General features: G+C 42.6%; 1 protein-coding gene across 1 annotated transcript in view; it reads left to right on the forward strand.

Moving 5' to 3' along the window:
* Positions 1-16,919, forward strand: part of LOC122942186 (polycystic kidney disease 2-like 1 protein) — a 90,104-nt gene that overhangs the window by 62,570 nt on the left and 10,615 nt on the right. The window contains exons 6-11 of the mRNA XM_044299686.1: positions 98-326; positions 5,819-5,989; positions 7,447-7,628; positions 9,546-9,666; positions 10,384-10,482; positions 12,063-12,184. Of these exons, the coding sequence (XP_044155621.1) occupies positions 98-326; positions 5,819-5,989; positions 7,447-7,628; positions 9,546-9,666; positions 10,384-10,482; positions 12,063-12,184 (924 nt within the window). The remainder of the gene's footprint in view (positions 1-97; positions 327-5,818; positions 5,990-7,446; positions 7,629-9,545; positions 9,667-10,383; positions 10,483-12,062; positions 12,185-16,919) is intronic.

A 16,919-nucleotide genomic window follows, 5' to 3' on the forward strand; every position in this document is an offset into this window, starting at 1 on the left:
GGTGGGGTCAGGAAACATAAAATTTTCGTTTGAAGGGGAATACAAGTATAGAAAGAACCTTCAATTTATATTTCCATATTTGTGCCTCTTTCTACAGACTTGTGGTGGAGTTTCCAGCTACCGGCGGTGCCATACCATCTTGGCAGATTCGTACAGTCAAGCTAATTCGATACGTCAGCAACTGGGATTATTTTATCATTGCCTGTGAAATTATCTTCTGCGTGTTCATCTTTTACTATGTGGTGGAGGAGATTCTGGAGCTGAGAATACATAGATTTAAATATTTCGCAAGTATCTGGAACATTCTGGATGTTGTGGTTATAATGGTGAGGATACTTTTTAAATCATCTAGCATATATACCCCGTGTTGCCCAGATGTCTATCTATCTAGAGTATATAAATATTTTCTAATGCTATTTCTTACCTAGAAATACTCATTGTTGTCTTTGGCTCAATTAGAGGGTAGGTAAAGAAAACCTTCACCATTTTTTAAATCATTTATTTGTTTTTTTCTTTAAAGTCCTCCATATACATTAGCATATTGTTGCTCGAACCCACCATTCTTGATGGATTCAGTCGGCAGTTTCAAGTGTATGGGGAAATGTCAACTAATTTGTCGGGGGAGAGAAAGATTGGATTAAATTATTATTTTCGCCTGATCTTTTGTTTTCCCTGAAGGGAAGTCTCTGGCAGTGGCTTTTTCTCTCCAACCATTAAAGGGTGTCTGTCACCTACTTTACACCTATTAAAGGGGTTTTCCAAGATTTTTATACTGATGACCTATCCTCAGGATAGGTCATCAGTATCTGATCAATGGGGGGGGCGACACCCGGGACCCCTGCCGATCAGCTGTCCTGTGAGCACTGCTGCCTTCTCTCTGCTCACCAAGCACAGCGCTGTACATTGTATATTGGCTGTGCTTGGTATTGTAGCTCAGACCGATTGACTTAAATGGGGCTGAGCAGCTCCTTGTCCACGTGACACATGAACGTGTTTTTCAATCGGCCTAGGAAAAGATGATAGAAGGCCACTGCCTTCTCAGAGTATTGGACCCCCACCAATCAGATACTGATGACCTATCCTGAGGATAGGCTATCAGTAAAAAAAATCTCTGAAAACTCCTTTAAACTGTCATCATTGTCCTGTAGCCTAGGTAATATAAACAGTTAACTTCCCGTACTCTTTCTTTCTGCTTTCTGTGTATCTCATATTGAAAATATGAAGTTTGATGATATATGCTAATGTTTTGCACGTGTCCTGGTGGCGATCCCCACTGATGCAAGTCCCATGTCCTCCAGAGACTGCTATTTATCTCTCCTCCCATGTTTCAGTGACGTAAGGACACTGGGATGTCTTACAGTGAAACATGGGAGGAGAAATCAACAGCAGTCTCTGGAGGGATTGGGCACTTGCATCAGTGGGGATCGCCACCAGGGCACTTGCAAATCGTTAGCATATATCATCACACTTTGTTTTTTCAAAATGAGATACACAGAAAACAGGAAGAAAGGTATGGTCTGTTAACTGTTCATATTACCTACAGGACAATGATGAACAGTTTAATATGTGTAAAGTAGGTGACCAACTACCTTTAAATACACATACATGTTCAGCAGGGCCAGGAGAGCTAGAATAGGTCATCAATTCAATATCAAGAAACCAAAAAACACCTTTAATGTCTGGCTAAGTTACTTAAAGCACACATAAGCAATAAATTATACAGTATGTCTGAACATACATATGTGGGCAGGTCAAATCTCTGGAGCAACAGTGCTTGGACCATTGCCTTTCCAATGAGGAAGGATATGATTATTATATTAAACATTTCCAGCTCAATATTATCTCTATATGGCCTATGTCACAGATCAGTGGATGTAAACCAACTGTGCCACTGACTGGCTATACTCTGGAGGGGCGTATCTAAGCAACTACCTGGTTTTCACTAGAGCCTCTGGTGGTGAGGATAGACTGAGTCAGTGGCAGCTGGTCCCGGCGGACCAGGAGGTACCTGAGTAGGTACCACAAGTATAAGCGTAATCAGGCAGGCGGGGTCATTACCAGGAGCAACAGTGCAGTACCGAAGGACGAGGCAGGGGGGTAGTCAGATGAGCAGAGACGTTACCAGGAGCAACGGTGCAGGACACAAGGATAAGGCAGAGACATGGTCAGACAGGCAATAGATCAAAGCAGGCGGCACAGGAACAGGTCAGGCAATCCGGATCAGCAACGGGAGAGATGAATCAAACAGGCAGGGATCAGACGATAAGCAGAGTCAAGGAACGAAGTACAAGTCAGGAACACAAGTGGTTATCAGGCTCTTAAGCAAAAGACAAGGACTTTGACACTGAGGCATCTGGGCAGTGGCGTACATACAGGGGGTCGCAGGGGTCGCACTTGCGACCGGGCCCGGCACTCCAGGGGGCCCGGCTGCCTGTGGACCCGCCCTGCAGTAGTACTGTGCCTGTATAACCCGGGCGGCCGGCCCGGGGCCCGCCCCCAGTGTTGAGTTTCCCTGCTGCCAGCCCTACCCTCCCTTGAGTCTCCTCCCCCTAAGTCTCCTCCCCGGCCGCCTGTGGACCCGCCCTGCAGTAGTGCTGTGCCTGTATAACTCGGGCGGCCGGCCCGGGGCCCGCCCCCCAGTGTTGAGTTTCCTTGCTGCCAGCCCTACCCTCCCTTGAGTCTCCTCCCCCTGAGCAGTGGCTACCTACCATATAGGCAGACGGGGCCCGAAGTGGAGGAGAGGCCCCGCCCCCTAATTGCTCCTATTTATCTTTCTAAAGCTAAAGGACCTTTGATGATGTCATCAGAGGTCCTGTAAGGGAACTGCACAGTGTAAAGTGTAGTTCCCAGGTTAGAACAGTGCATCTGCCAGGACCTGTGATTACATCATATTCAACATCACAGGTCCTGCAGAATCTAGCAAAGGAACTGCACCAAAAATGGTGTAGTTCCTAGGTTTCAAAGGTATATCTGCCAGGACCTGTGATGACATCATCCCAGGTCCTTCAACCCCTAACAGCAAGTATTAGAAGTTCACAATCAGCTCTGCGTTAATTCATACAGACTGGACTGGAGTGGTAAGAGGAGGTCCTCCACTTTTCATCATTTACCCCCCCCCCTCCATGCCCTGTTTTTACTCATTGCTCACTCATGTATAATACTTCAGACAGATACAGTGACCACTACCTCATGTACCTCACACACACAGTGACCATAATGTATAACTGACCACATATATCTGTAAACACTGCATCTACAGTATTATACCTTCTATGTCTCACATCAATACACTGCTCTGTGTGTGTGTATATATATATATATATATATATATATATATAGACATACACACACACACTGCATATATTACACAGTATTATACATGCAATATTTACAGATATATAGTATATACCGCAGTGCACTGATATGTGAGGTACAAGGTATAATAGATGCAGTGTGTACAGATATCAGTACACTGCTGTATATACTATATATGTGAGGTATGAGGTATAATAGATGCAGTGTGTACAGATATATAGTATATACAGCGGTGTACTGATATGTGAGGTACGAGGTGTCAATACACTGCTGTATTTACTATATACCTGTACACACTGCATCTATTATACCTCACATATTACACTACTGTATATACTGTATACACTGCATACATTATACCCCGTACCTCACATATCAGTACACTGCTGTTAATACTATATACCTGTACACACTGCATATATTATACCCTGTACCTCACATATCAGAACACTAGGGAATATACTATATACCTGTAGACACTGCATATATTATACCGCGTACCTCATATAACTGTACACTGCTGTATATAATATACATCTGTACACACTGCATCTATTATACCTCTTTTCTGTGCCAGGGCTGTTTTGTAATCCCAATCCGGCCCTGATGGCATAAATTATAAAACGCAGCAGCAAGAATAGTTCATGGAACAAAGGGAGGGGCTATTAAAGGGGAATGGGGGCCCAATTTAGATTCCTGCTATGGGGCCCAGTGATTTTTATGTACGCTCCTGCCCCTGCCCTATGTCCGGCCGGCAGTGCAGCGTGCCGGACATGACGTTGAGATGCAGGGACAGGGAGAAGGCGCCGGAAAAGAAAGGGAGAGGGAGAGCGCTGCGCAAAGAAGCCGGTCCGGCTTTCAGAGTGAGTGAGGTCTGATGGGGGCTGAGAGTTGGGCAATGTATGTAAAGTTATGACTGGCGACTTGTGCTTTGAAGTAATGGTTTTTTTCTGTTGTCTTGGGGTGCAGCTCTTTTGTGTAGGCACTTCTGTTGAGCTTCTAGTATATGCTTGGATGTAGCAGAGCTGGTTTTGTCATGCATTTCTTTTGGCTTCATATGGTAAAATACTTCATTGGCCTATCAATGGCTTTATAACTAACTCTGCTATATTTCTGTAGCCTACAACCTCTGACTGCTCAGTTGGACTGAAACTACTACACCCAACATGTTCTGGCAGTAATAGTAAATGGATATTGGTGCAATTCTGTGCTACTAGTCTATATAATACATATGTAGCCTACATATTTATTATATAGACTAGTAGCTCAGAATTGCACCAATATCCATTTACTACTACTGCCAGAACATGTTGGGTGTAGTAGTTTCAACTGGGCAGTCAGAGGTTGTAGGCTACAGAAATATAGCAGAGTTAGTTATAAAGCCATTGATAGGCCAATGAAGTATTTTACTATATGAAGGCAAAAGAAATGCATGACAAAACCAGCACTGCTACATAATGTAGCAGAGCTGGTTTTACGTGGGAATACCGTTGGTTATACCGAATATCATCCTCTTGTATATAGTAATATACAGTATATAATATATATCTATATATATATATATATATATATATATACACACACACACACACACACACACACACACACATGCATACACGCGCGGCAGCGGGTTGGGGGGGGGGGGCGTCGACGGGAAGGGGGCCCCATGGATCAGTTTCGCACCGGGGCCCCGTGGATTGTGTGTACGCCACTGCATCTGGGAGAAGGGTTGAGCCACTTTAGTACCTGCAGGAGAGCCAAGGTTGGTCAGCGAGGTTACCTGACCTAACCCACACAGCCCAGGGAGTGATGCGCTCCGCCCTTAGAGCAGTGAAACATGAAACCAGCCGAACACAGGCTGTGACCAGGGCTGAGTGGAAGCTGTGGAGCGGAATTCTCAGAAGGAATAGCAGAACCCCAACAAAACCCAGGACTGCAGCGGTAAGCGGGGGAACAGCAGCGCCTCCCAGCCGCTGTTACTGCCTAATTTTTGCCCTATTCGTTGTATCGACGCCAACTGAGGTTAAGAAAGTTCAGATGTGATCCAGATGTTAGTTTGAGGTCTTATGCAGTTGGATTCATTCACATGATTATAGTGACTCTAAGGTGTCATGTACATAGCCATTTTACAACTTTGTTAGCCATATTAGAGCCCCTGTGGATAGGAGATAAGTTGTTGTTATGGTTTCTTTTTGTAAAAAATCATGGCATTGCATACCATATGTACAAAATTCTCCCATCAATACATATGGCAACCAACGGAGACTGTCTAGCAGCACATGAAAGCTGTGCGGCTACGTAATAGGGAACCAAGAGAAAAAAGTGATTTTCACCAGAGAAATAATTTACAAAAACATTTAGGAATGAAAATAACAGGTTACAAAAAGCATAATCATAAGTGAAAAAAAAAAAAAAAAGTTAAAAGACACCCATTTATTTGGAAGTGAATGTGATTACACCTATGACATATCCATGGTTAAGTGACTGATTCCATCTTCTTCAGCTTTCTCTTGTAGCCATTGCTTTTCATATCTTTCGGACTATTGAAGTGAATCGACTCATGGGATCGCTGCTGGAAAATCCCAAAATATATGCCGACTTTGAGTTTTTAGCATTTTGGCAAACACAGTACAACAACATGAATGCTGTCAATCTATTCTTCGCGTGGATTAAAGTAAGTGGACAATTCTGATCTAGAAGCTGAAAGGATCATTGGCAGATAAATAGTGGCTAGATGACACCACAGTGGTCAGCGATAGCAAAAAAAACTAAAATGCAATTATATAGATATAATTGAAGTGTAGGTGATGAATAATGGATCACTAGGGGTCTGACCGCTAGGATCCCCACCGATTGCCAGTCCGTTCAGCAGAAATAATACAGCTAGGAGGAGTTTGAATGGAGTGGCAGCTGAATGACCCATTCAAAGTCTAAGATGCCTAGAGAAAGAGGGGGTCAATAACAGGCTGCTTATTAAGCCCTGCCTCTGGAAGACTCCGGGATTTCTTTAGACTCCTGGCTACCATTAAGACCGATTATAACCAACTGGAAGACATTGATAGGGTGACAGAGGTAGCCACCTCCCTTTTGTCTAACCACTTAGAAGCTGCAGACACTATATGGCAGTAATGGTCCAGTAGGTCTCTGTTACCAGTGATCTGTATACACCAATATGAAGAGACGACACAGATTGCCTCTTCTCTGCATGTTTTCCACCCCCCTACACAAGGAATCCCTGTGACATCAGCAATGACACCACAGGGTCATTTAAAGTAATGCATTTCTGGCAAAGGGGCCATGCATTAGTCTGTAAATGTATGTGGTGTGGGCGGGAAGGTATCAAACTGAACCATGGAAGAAGAGAAGTTTAAAGAGTAATAGGGGGAGATTTATCATTCCCTTTACATCTAAAAAATTGCATTTTTAAAAATGGTCACATCTCCCCTTTTTTCGCCGTTCTCAACACTTTTCTAAAAGGGTGTGTGGCAAGGGCAGGGAAGGGAGCATGGCCAACCACAGCGGCAAAATTATTTTCATTTATTCCAGTTTTCTGGCGTAAATGAAGCCAGAAAGCTACAGCAGCTCTGAGCTGTCATAGATTTCTGGTTAGGTGCACGGACTGCAGGAGGATGCACCTAATTTATAAATAAGGTGCATTCTCTGTCAGCGCAGGGGATATCAAGTCAGGCGCAGAAAGTACCAGTCTTGATAAATGTCCCCCATAGTCTCATGAGAATAGCTTTTTTTTTTACAGACCATGAGTAAGAGCGCTATGCCATGGAAATGCATTGGCCTAGAAGTCTTACAGGAGATCATGTTTTAATATTTTTTCAATGAATTGCATTTTACTTGATGCTAGATCAATTCTATTATTCTTATTTTTTTAATGCAAATTCTGTTCAATTAATACAGCTGACAGCATAGAGCGTAACTGCAAGTTAAGGAAAGGCCTTAGATTTCAAGTCAATTATGGAGCAGTTTCTGTACGCCTGTACCTGAGAGTCACATAACTTGGTTTTATTGAAATTTCTGAAAGTATAACTCAACCAGAATTATACAGACATATAGTTTTGTTGTATTCTCTATTGATTGTTACAGTGTTTACATCCATTGTGCCCTTCTTGTCCCCAGATCTTCAAGTACATTAGCTTCAATAAGACAATGACACAACTTTCATCCACTCTTGCTCGTTGTGCGAAGGATATATTGGGCTTTGCTATCATGTTCTTCATAGTATTTTTTGCCTATGCCCAGCTGGGATATCTTCTGTTTGGAACCCAAGTGGAAAACTTCAGCACGTTTGTAAAGTGCATGTAAGTTAATGCATTAGTAAAGATTTTCTGGCGTAACTTGATCCAAAAACAAGCGTACATGCTTTGCACCATATTTTTTTTTAAAGTATTTAAGACTTTTTTGGACTCAACAAGTGAGTGTGCCTTGGGGAAAAGACATGGTCTGCTGGAAAGGGGGGTAACTTACAATATACCAAAATTCTGGTGTAAATAATCCAAATAGGTGGCATAAATGTATACTATTTATCATCCAGCATCAGTCACTTTGATAAATCTGGTGCATTCATAGACTAAGTTTGCACTAGATTAGTAAATCTGCTCCATTGTTTATAAGTATTTGCATAATGGGCATTTTGTTGCATTTCAACAGTCATGTTGGGTATATTCATAGATTTCCACTTATTTTGTGTAAAGATTAAAATCAAGTCAGCTACGTACATAAAGTCATGAGAAAAACAAACCCTCTTTGAATTCTATGGTTTTACGTATGAGGACGTAACAAAAAACATGAGGTGAATACAACACGACAAATTATACTGTGTCATTATTTACTAGGCCAAAATTTCTGATTCTGTGTGTAAAAAATTAAGTACATCCTTACTGCTTCCATAGGAATTAAGAGGGTAAAGTAGCAGTCAGGTGCCCTTGATTATTGATTATCAGCAAGTGTCACCACCTGTATAAAAGTAACAAATGCTCAGAGAAACTAAAAAATAAAATAAAAAAAAAGAAGACATCTAAGGCTACATTTCACACAAACGTATTCTGTTTCTGTGTGCGTTCTGTTTTTTGGTCTTGCTTTTCAACTACAGGACCTGTGCACATTGCAGTCATGTACTCCTTTGTATACCAAAATACTCTATATTCAAATGCGAGGTCATCTACCCAATATTTAAAGTTGTCCACAACTGGGTCACCCAACAAAAGAATGATCCCAACCACACCAGCAAATCTACAACAGAATGGCTGAAAAATAAAATAAAGTCAAGGTGTTGCAATGGCCCTATCAAAGTCCAGTCCTTAACCCAACCTACATACTGTGGTGGAACCTTAAGACAGCTGTTCATAAATGAAAGCCCACAAACCTCAATGAACTGAAGCAACATTGTAAAGATGATTGGGCCAAAATTCTTCCAGAACGATGTGAGAGACTGATCAAGTCATTAAAAAATGATGACTTCAAGTTATTGCTGCTAAAGGTGGTTCTATAATGATCCATGGGGTGTACTTAGTTTTTCACACATGGCTTTTCCATTTTGCCTTATTTTTTGTGTATTTGATCTGAGGTTGTATTTACATAATTTTACGACCTAAGGACCAGATGTTTTATTATGTTCTGATACGTAAAACCATATAATTCAAAGAAGCTGTACTTTGTTTTTCTCATGACACTGTCTACTTTCATATCGACAGAGGGGAGACAGTGTAGGAGACATGAAAAGAGTGGGGATTGGAACTAGGGTCTTCAGGGCTAGATAGAGACCATGGTGATATGTTAAAGCCAAGGGTGACATTGTTCCCCAAGGACCCATCTAGAGGCCACCCTGGTTGAGACTTGGGAAAATATTGGTGTATAACAGGAACAGAACATTAAAGGGGTTGTTTACTTTCAGCAACACTGTGGGATAACCTAAAATAAATGAGCAGTACTTATCTCGAAGATCCAGCCCTGGTTCTCCCAGCTGGGCTTTACTTACAAGACTGCAGCAGTCACTGGCTTAAGTGGTGATGTTTGCATGTAGTTGATGTTGCACATGACCGCTGATGTCAGTGACTGGCTGCAGCAGCTATGTGGGTGATGTCATCACAACAGGACAAGTAAACAGACTGCTGGACACCAATGAAGTAGCAGCACTGGCATGGCAGTTGATTAAATAGGTTTTTATTTTATTTTATCAATACAATATCCATTTAAAATATCATTTCTTTTTACTCTAGATTCACCCAGTTTAGAATCATTTTAGGAGATTTTGACTATGACGCTATTGACAATGCAAACCGAATTCTAGGACCTATCTACTTTGTCACTTACGTCTTCTTTGTCTTCTTCGTGCTGTTGGTAAGCTTTCTCTATTATTGAAATATCATGGCCATATTACCAGGATCCCAAATGGACCCAACTGTGCCTATTGTGATTTGGGTGAGCTCTTCTAGAGTAATCAAAGCAACCTTATTTTCAAAGGTTCATACAGTCTTAGAGGGTAATGCATGGAAATGTTTTTTTTTTAACCAACCAAAGAAAACTTAGAAGAGTTTCTAGGATCGGTATGAAGCAATTTTACTTTGACTTTGGTATAGATATAATTAGAGATGAGCAACGTTCGGCTGCTTCAACGAATTTTACAAAAAAATTTGCTTTGTGACGAATTAGTCATGAAGCGCATTTCTTTGTAAGTAGTGGGTGCAATGACAGGGAGTGGTGATTGCGCCAGCCCCATCATTGTACCCCTCAGATGCCGGGTTCATACATGATTGCATCTGATCGCATCCCGTCACAAGCAAATGGATCAGGTATTATTTTTTTTTGCACTATTTCGGTTTAAATCGATTCGCTACCGCTAAGAACGAGGAAATCAGGCTTTGCAGCGAATCGTGTACTTCGATTTGCTCATCACTAGATATAATATAAATCTAGAAATAGTCTCACCCAAAATATACCTTGCCCCATTATATAATGGAAGTCTCACAAACTGTTTCCGTAGCATAGCCTGTATTTGTAATGTACCACAATTGCCCAGTGATATTTAGGCTCCGTTTAATGTGCTTTTCTTTGTAGAACATGTTTTTGGCTATCATTAATGACACATATTCCGAAGTGAAAGAAGAACTCTCCAATCAGAAAAATGAACTGCAATTTTCAGACATCTTAAAGCAGGTATGGACAGTGGCAGAATGGGGTCCCTTGGTCTCACCCCCCTCCCCATTTTAAAATAATTTAAAGAATAAACATAAACAATCATATAATACTAATACAATTTATAAAATTCTCATAAAAACATTTTTGGCAGAACTAGCCGACCATCTAATGTGTATGGGGTGTTCCACCCCTCCCCAGAGACAGAAAGCCGGATTTCAACACGGTGGATCCTTTTTATTACAAAGGACATAAACCATTGCTAGTTGTATCTGGCAGCAGCTTATATCCCACTCCCTATTGAGAACACATGCAGAGCGATCATTCAGTCTTCATATTCTTCCTATAACAGCTAGGTCACCAGTAAAACACCAATACAAACAAAGACAGCTCCTCTCCCCCATCCCTCATACTGCAGGACACATCGACATTGGCCCCAGTAGTTCCACGAATGACAGCAGCAGTGTCACTGTATTAGTTAGTCTGTGATGTGCACTGTCTGCCATTACAGTGCTACAAGTGGCGCGCCCTATATTGTAGGAGGGTAATGCGCCCTCTGCAACCACATCCGTCTTTGCTCTTTAATCATTTTAAGGGAAATGTCAAAAGCTACTGTAAATGAAACTGGACAGCATTACAGCCAGTTTTTTCAAGGGAACATGTAGCACAGATAGCCACATTCAACAAATTATTTGGCACAGTAGATCACAACTCGGCAAAATTATAGCTGTCTTCTTCAAAACTCTCTGATTTTCTGTTTAAATATAATTACCAAGTCACAGGGTAGTCACTGCAAGCCTGCCCATCTCACTTTACAAACCAACTATTTTCCTTCCCCTCTCCTGGTGTATAAACCTCGGCTTCATGAACCCCCTGCACATGTCAGGACAGGAGAAGTTATTATGGAACATGCACAAGATTTAAGTTGTGCCAGGGATGACATGAAGCAGACAGGAGGATGTCCATCAAAGTGAAATAGATGGGTGCTCAGTGGCAACTCTGTGACTCATAAAAACAATTAACATCACAGCAACCCAACTACCATCTGACAGGAGCCCCAGAAAAAGGGTGTGCCCCGAGCAAAGAAAGGGTGCACCGTGCACCCTCCTTTCACTGTATGACCCTAGGGAGCAACATCCTCAGCTCTGGCTCCTCATAATCTATTTTCGGACGTCCCATAGAAATAAATTGAGGGTGCCACACATGAAAAGCTGCTCTTCCTTCACGTCAGAACCCCATTCTAGAAATAGGAGAGGGTCTAAGAGCTAGAGGTGGGATCTGCACGTATCTCACATCTGAGCATTATCCTAGCAGTATAGCATAAATGTTGAGATGGGGAAAGAGCTTTCAAAAAGCAGGTTCTAAAAAAGTTACTCACCTTTTTTTCTTTTTGCATTTTTTTTTTGTAAAGGCACCCCAGTGTCTTCTTTAAATTTATACATTATGTCACTTGGTATAACATTTTTCAGCCTTCAAACTGAAAAGAAAAAAAAAATGTTCTGTTTCGAAGCCATCAAACATTTGATGTATGCAGCGTCCATTATTTTGCCACCGGTGATTAGACTATATCAGGACCTAATTGTCATTTCTATTATTTTTAGGGTTATAAGAAGACATTAATGAAGCTTAAGCTGAAGAAGGAGCGCATATCAGATGTACAGAAAGCACTGCAGAACGGCTCCAAAGAAATGTCATTTGAAGAGTTCAAGAACAGTCTAAAAGAGTGAGTGCTATGAATACGGCTAGGTGAAGAAGCCCATTATATGGCATGAGTTCTTTACTAGCTCAGTAGTAAGTAGAATGACTTCCCTATATAAAATTATCAATCCTTTACAAAAACTATTAGTGCAACCAGAGACATGAATATATTTTTGTTACCTCCACATGTCCGTGGCTAGAAATACACTAGATCCATCCTTAGTTCCAAAGTCTGCTCTAGCATTCAGTATTGGCGACTGAAGATGCTGTCATCTAAAGGTTGTTTCAAGATGTCCTCACTACAGTTCTTTGCAGATGAAGTAATGTAATGCAGTGGACTATGGCAGGATTCAGTGTCACTTTTGCACAGAAATTAGAACCCATGAATGGTAAGATATTGAGCAAGCCAGGTCCACTCCCTCTAGATTTGTCAGGGGATTGATAAATAGATAGTCGGGTCCATAAATATTGGGACATCGACACAATTGTAACATTTTTGACTCTATACACCACCACAATGGATTTGAAATATAAGGAACAAGATGTGATTTAACTGCAGACTGTCAGCTTTAATTTGAGGGTATTTACATCCAAATCAGGTGAACGGTGTAGGAATTACAACAGTTTGCATATGTGCCTCCCACTTGTTAAGGGACCAAAATGAATGGGACAATTGGCTTCTCAGCTGTTCCGTGGCCAGGTGTGTGTTATTCCCTCATTATTCCAATTACAATGAGCAGATAAAAGGTCCAGAGTTAATTTCAAGTGTGCTATTTGCATTTGGAATCTGTTGCTGTCAACTCTCAAGATGAGATCCAAAGAGCTGTCACTATCAGTGAAACAAGCCATCATTAGGCTGAAAATACAAAACAAACCCATCAGAGAGATAGCAAAAACATTAGGCGTGGCCAAAACAACTGTTTGGAACATCCTTAAAAAGAAGGAACGCACCGGTGAGATCAGCAACACCAAAAGAACCTGGAAGACCATGGAAAACAACTGTGGTGGATGACCGACGAATTCTTTCCCTGGTGAAGAAAACACCCTTCACAACAGTTGGCCAGATCAAGAACACTCTCCAGGGGGAAGGTGTATGTGTGTCAAAGCCAACAATCAAGAGAAGACTTCACCAGAGTGAATACAGAGGGTTCACAGGGCACAGGAAGGCCAGATTAGAGTTTGCCAAACGACATCTAAAAAAAGCCTTCACAGTTCTGGAACAACATCCTATGGACAGATGAGACCAAGATCAACTTGTACCAGAGTGATGGAAAGAGAAGAGTATGGAGAAGGAAAAGAACTGCTCATGATCCTAAGCATACCACCTCATCAGTGAAGCATGGTGGTGGTAGTGTCATGGCATCGGCATGTATGGCTGCCAATGGAACTGGTTCTCTTGTATTTATTGATGATGTGACTGCTGACAAAAGCAGCAGGATGAATTCTGAAGTGTTTCGGGCAATATTATCTGCTCATATTCAGCCAAATGCTTCAGAACTCATTGGACAGGCGCTTCACAGTGCAGATGGACAATGACACAAAGCATACTGCGAAAGCAACCAAAGAGTTTTTTTAATGGGAAAGAAGTGGAATGTTATGCAATGGCCAAGTCAATCACCTGACCTGAATCCGAATGAGCATGCATTTCACTTGCTGAAGACAAAACTGAAGGGAAAATGCCCCAAGAACAAGCAGGAACTGAAGACAGTGGCAGTAGAGGCCTAGCAGAGCATCACCAGGGATGAAACCCAGCGTCTGGTTTGATCTATGTGTTCCAGACTTCAGGATGTAATTGACTGCAAAGGATTTGCAACCAAGTATTAAAAAGTGAAAGCTTGATTGATGATTATTATTCTGTCCCATTACTTTTGGTCCTTAACAAGTGGGAGGCACATATGCAAACTGTTGTAATTCCTACACCGTTCACCTGATTTGGATGTAAATACCCTCAAATTAAAGCTGAGTGTCTGCAGTTAAAGCACATCTCGTTTGTTTTATTTTAAATCCATTGTGGTGGTGTATAGAGCCAAAAAAGTTAGAATTGTGTCGATGTCCCAAAATGTATGGACCTGACTGTAGATATATAGATACACTGAACAAAAATATAAACGCAACACTTTTGGTTTTGCTCCCATTTTTCATGAGCTTAACTCAAAGATCTGAAACATTTTCTACATACACAAAAGACCCATTACTCTCAAATATTGTTCACAAATCTGTCTAAATCTGTGTTAGTGAGCACTTCTCCTTTGCCCAGATAATCCATCCCACCTCACAGGTGTGGCATATCAAGGTGCTGATTAGACAGAACAAATATTGCACAGGTGTGCCTTAGACTGCCCACAATAAAAAGCCACTCTGAAATGTGCAGTTCGATCATACAGCACAATGCCACAGATGTCGCAACGTTTGAGGGAGCGTGCAATTGGCATGCTGACTGCAGGAATGTCTACCAGAGCTGTTGCCCGTGCAATGAATGTTCATTTCTCTACCATAAGCCGTCTCCTAAGGCGTTTCAGAGAATTTGGCAGTAGATCTGCAATGAGCCGGACCGTGGGTGCAGTTACACGGATGCCATTTATGCAGTGGGTCAGGATATGGGTATAATAGTCTATGGTTTTGTTCTTGACACAATTGCAGCGTGCGCAGGGTACTAACACAGGGCCCTTTAAGGTGTTGTAACTCACGTACCAGGCTAGGAATGCCAGAGTGGTGTAATGTCTGTGTGTGGTAATGGCAATAGTGTTAACGGTGTCTCCTACCTTGGTACGGCTGGACTCCTGGATCCTGGCTCACTTGCAATAAAATGAGTGTTGTGCTAGTAGAAGTAATTGAGGGATTTGGTAGCAGTAATTGAGATCCAGACCTTTGGTAAAGTTCAAACTTGTCTTTACTAGTTGCAGCTTTCATCCAAACAAGGTACATCAATAGTCTTTAGTCTCAGCAGGTATTGGCAATGTGTGGCAGTAATTTGGCTTCTTCTGCTGTCTTGGGGACTGACTAGCTGAGGAGGAATATGGCTTCTCCTGGTCTCTGGACTTTGACTCACAGTTATTGTCTCAGGGTATGCTTCTTCCTGTAACTGGAGGTGGCTGCTTGCTTTTACCAGCTGAGGCTGCAAGCCTCAGTGTAACGGTCACGTACACACACACACACACAGGGGGGAGGATAGTGACCACTGCGCTCTACCCTCATCCCTGGCCCTGGCTACTTGCCTCACAAGTCCTGATGACAGGGGACAACTGGACAGCAGTCCCTAACTTAGGATACATGCGGGAAGGACAGACATAACAAATAAAGGATAGTGAACGGACCGGGTCAAAACCAAGAGGACAACGCAGTACAGAGGGATAAGCAAAGAAAGGTCAGGAGAAGCCGGGGTCATAAATACCAGGAGAGTCAAGAAGTACCAAAGGAGTCCGCAAAGAATAGTCAGGTGGAAGCTGAGGTCAATATACCAGGAAGGATGCGCAGTACAGGAGGAGCAGGCAAAGGATCGTCAGGGAACAGGATCAGGTAAGTACACAGGTATCCAACAACTGCCAGGAACCTAAATTAACAGGCAACCTGTGGCCAGCAGGCTGCCTGTATTTATAGTGGGGAGTGAGGGTCATGTGGTGTGGCCAGCGTCACATGACCGACAGACAGACCAGTCGAGCACTGAGTGATCAGCTCGGCGCTCAAGGCAGACCTAGGAGCAGGGAGCCTCCCAGCTAGCAAAGCCGCCCTGGGAACGAGGTCAAACACAGATCCTCGCTCCCGAAGCTAAGCAGCAGGTCTGCGGCTGATGGGAGACCGAGTGCGCCTTCGGCACTCCGTTACACTCAGGCTGGGAATGATGATCAATTGTCTCAGCCGAGACAAGATCCTGGCTTTGGATCCCTATAAACTTCCTTCCCTCCCCATGAGGCAGGATGTGGGAGCAGCCCACTTTGCTCATAGAAGGGGGAGCTGAACTGGAATGAACTATTCCAGTTCAGAAACACTAAACTGACTTTAACTCCTTGCTAACACATAGCTGCCACCTGCTGGAGAACATGAAGAATGACAATAATATACATTTAGCAAGGCTTAGAATGCACATATGTGAGGAAATTATGTGAAATTACACAAGATGACAAGGCAAATACTCTTAACAGGTTGCAGCAGGGTAAAAGAGTTTCGGAACACAACTCTGGGGTGTTACACATCAAACCGGCCTCACAACGGCAGACCACGTGTAACCACACCAGCCCAGGACCTCCACATCCAGCATGTTCACCTCCATGATCGTTTGAGACCAGTCACTCGGACAGCTGCAGCAACAATCGGTTTGCATAACCAAAGAATTTCTGCACAAACTGTCAGAAACCATCTCAGGGAAGCTCATCTGCATGCTCGTCGTAACCGACTTGAGTGGGCAAATGCTCACATTTGATGGCGTCTGGCACATTGAAGAGGCGTTCTGTTCACAGATGAGTCCCAGTATAGAGCTAAGAAATGGGGGTCATTCTAAATAAAAGTGGTACAATACTGACTATAAAGGAGTTAATGGAAGCATTTAGCGCACATATTTGCTCAAACATGTGTCGGGCCCATCTACCAGGCGTCAAGATGGCTTCCGCAGATGGGTCCCTAACACTAAATATACTGCCTCTATTTGGACTTACTTAGCCTACAATATTCAGCGCAGTGTAGAGACCAGCTACCCCCATTTCTTAGCTCTATGGTTTGTATGTATAATGGTGTGCAGCCTTGGGGTTATGGTATGGGCAGGCGTA

Source organism: Bufo gargarizans, chromosome 6 (genome assembly GCF_014858855.1).
Source record: "Bufo gargarizans isolate SCDJY-AF-19 chromosome 6, ASM1485885v1, whole genome shotgun sequence".
NCBI classification, from domain to species: Eukaryota; Metazoa; Chordata; class Amphibia; order Anura; family Bufonidae; genus Bufo; species Bufo gargarizans.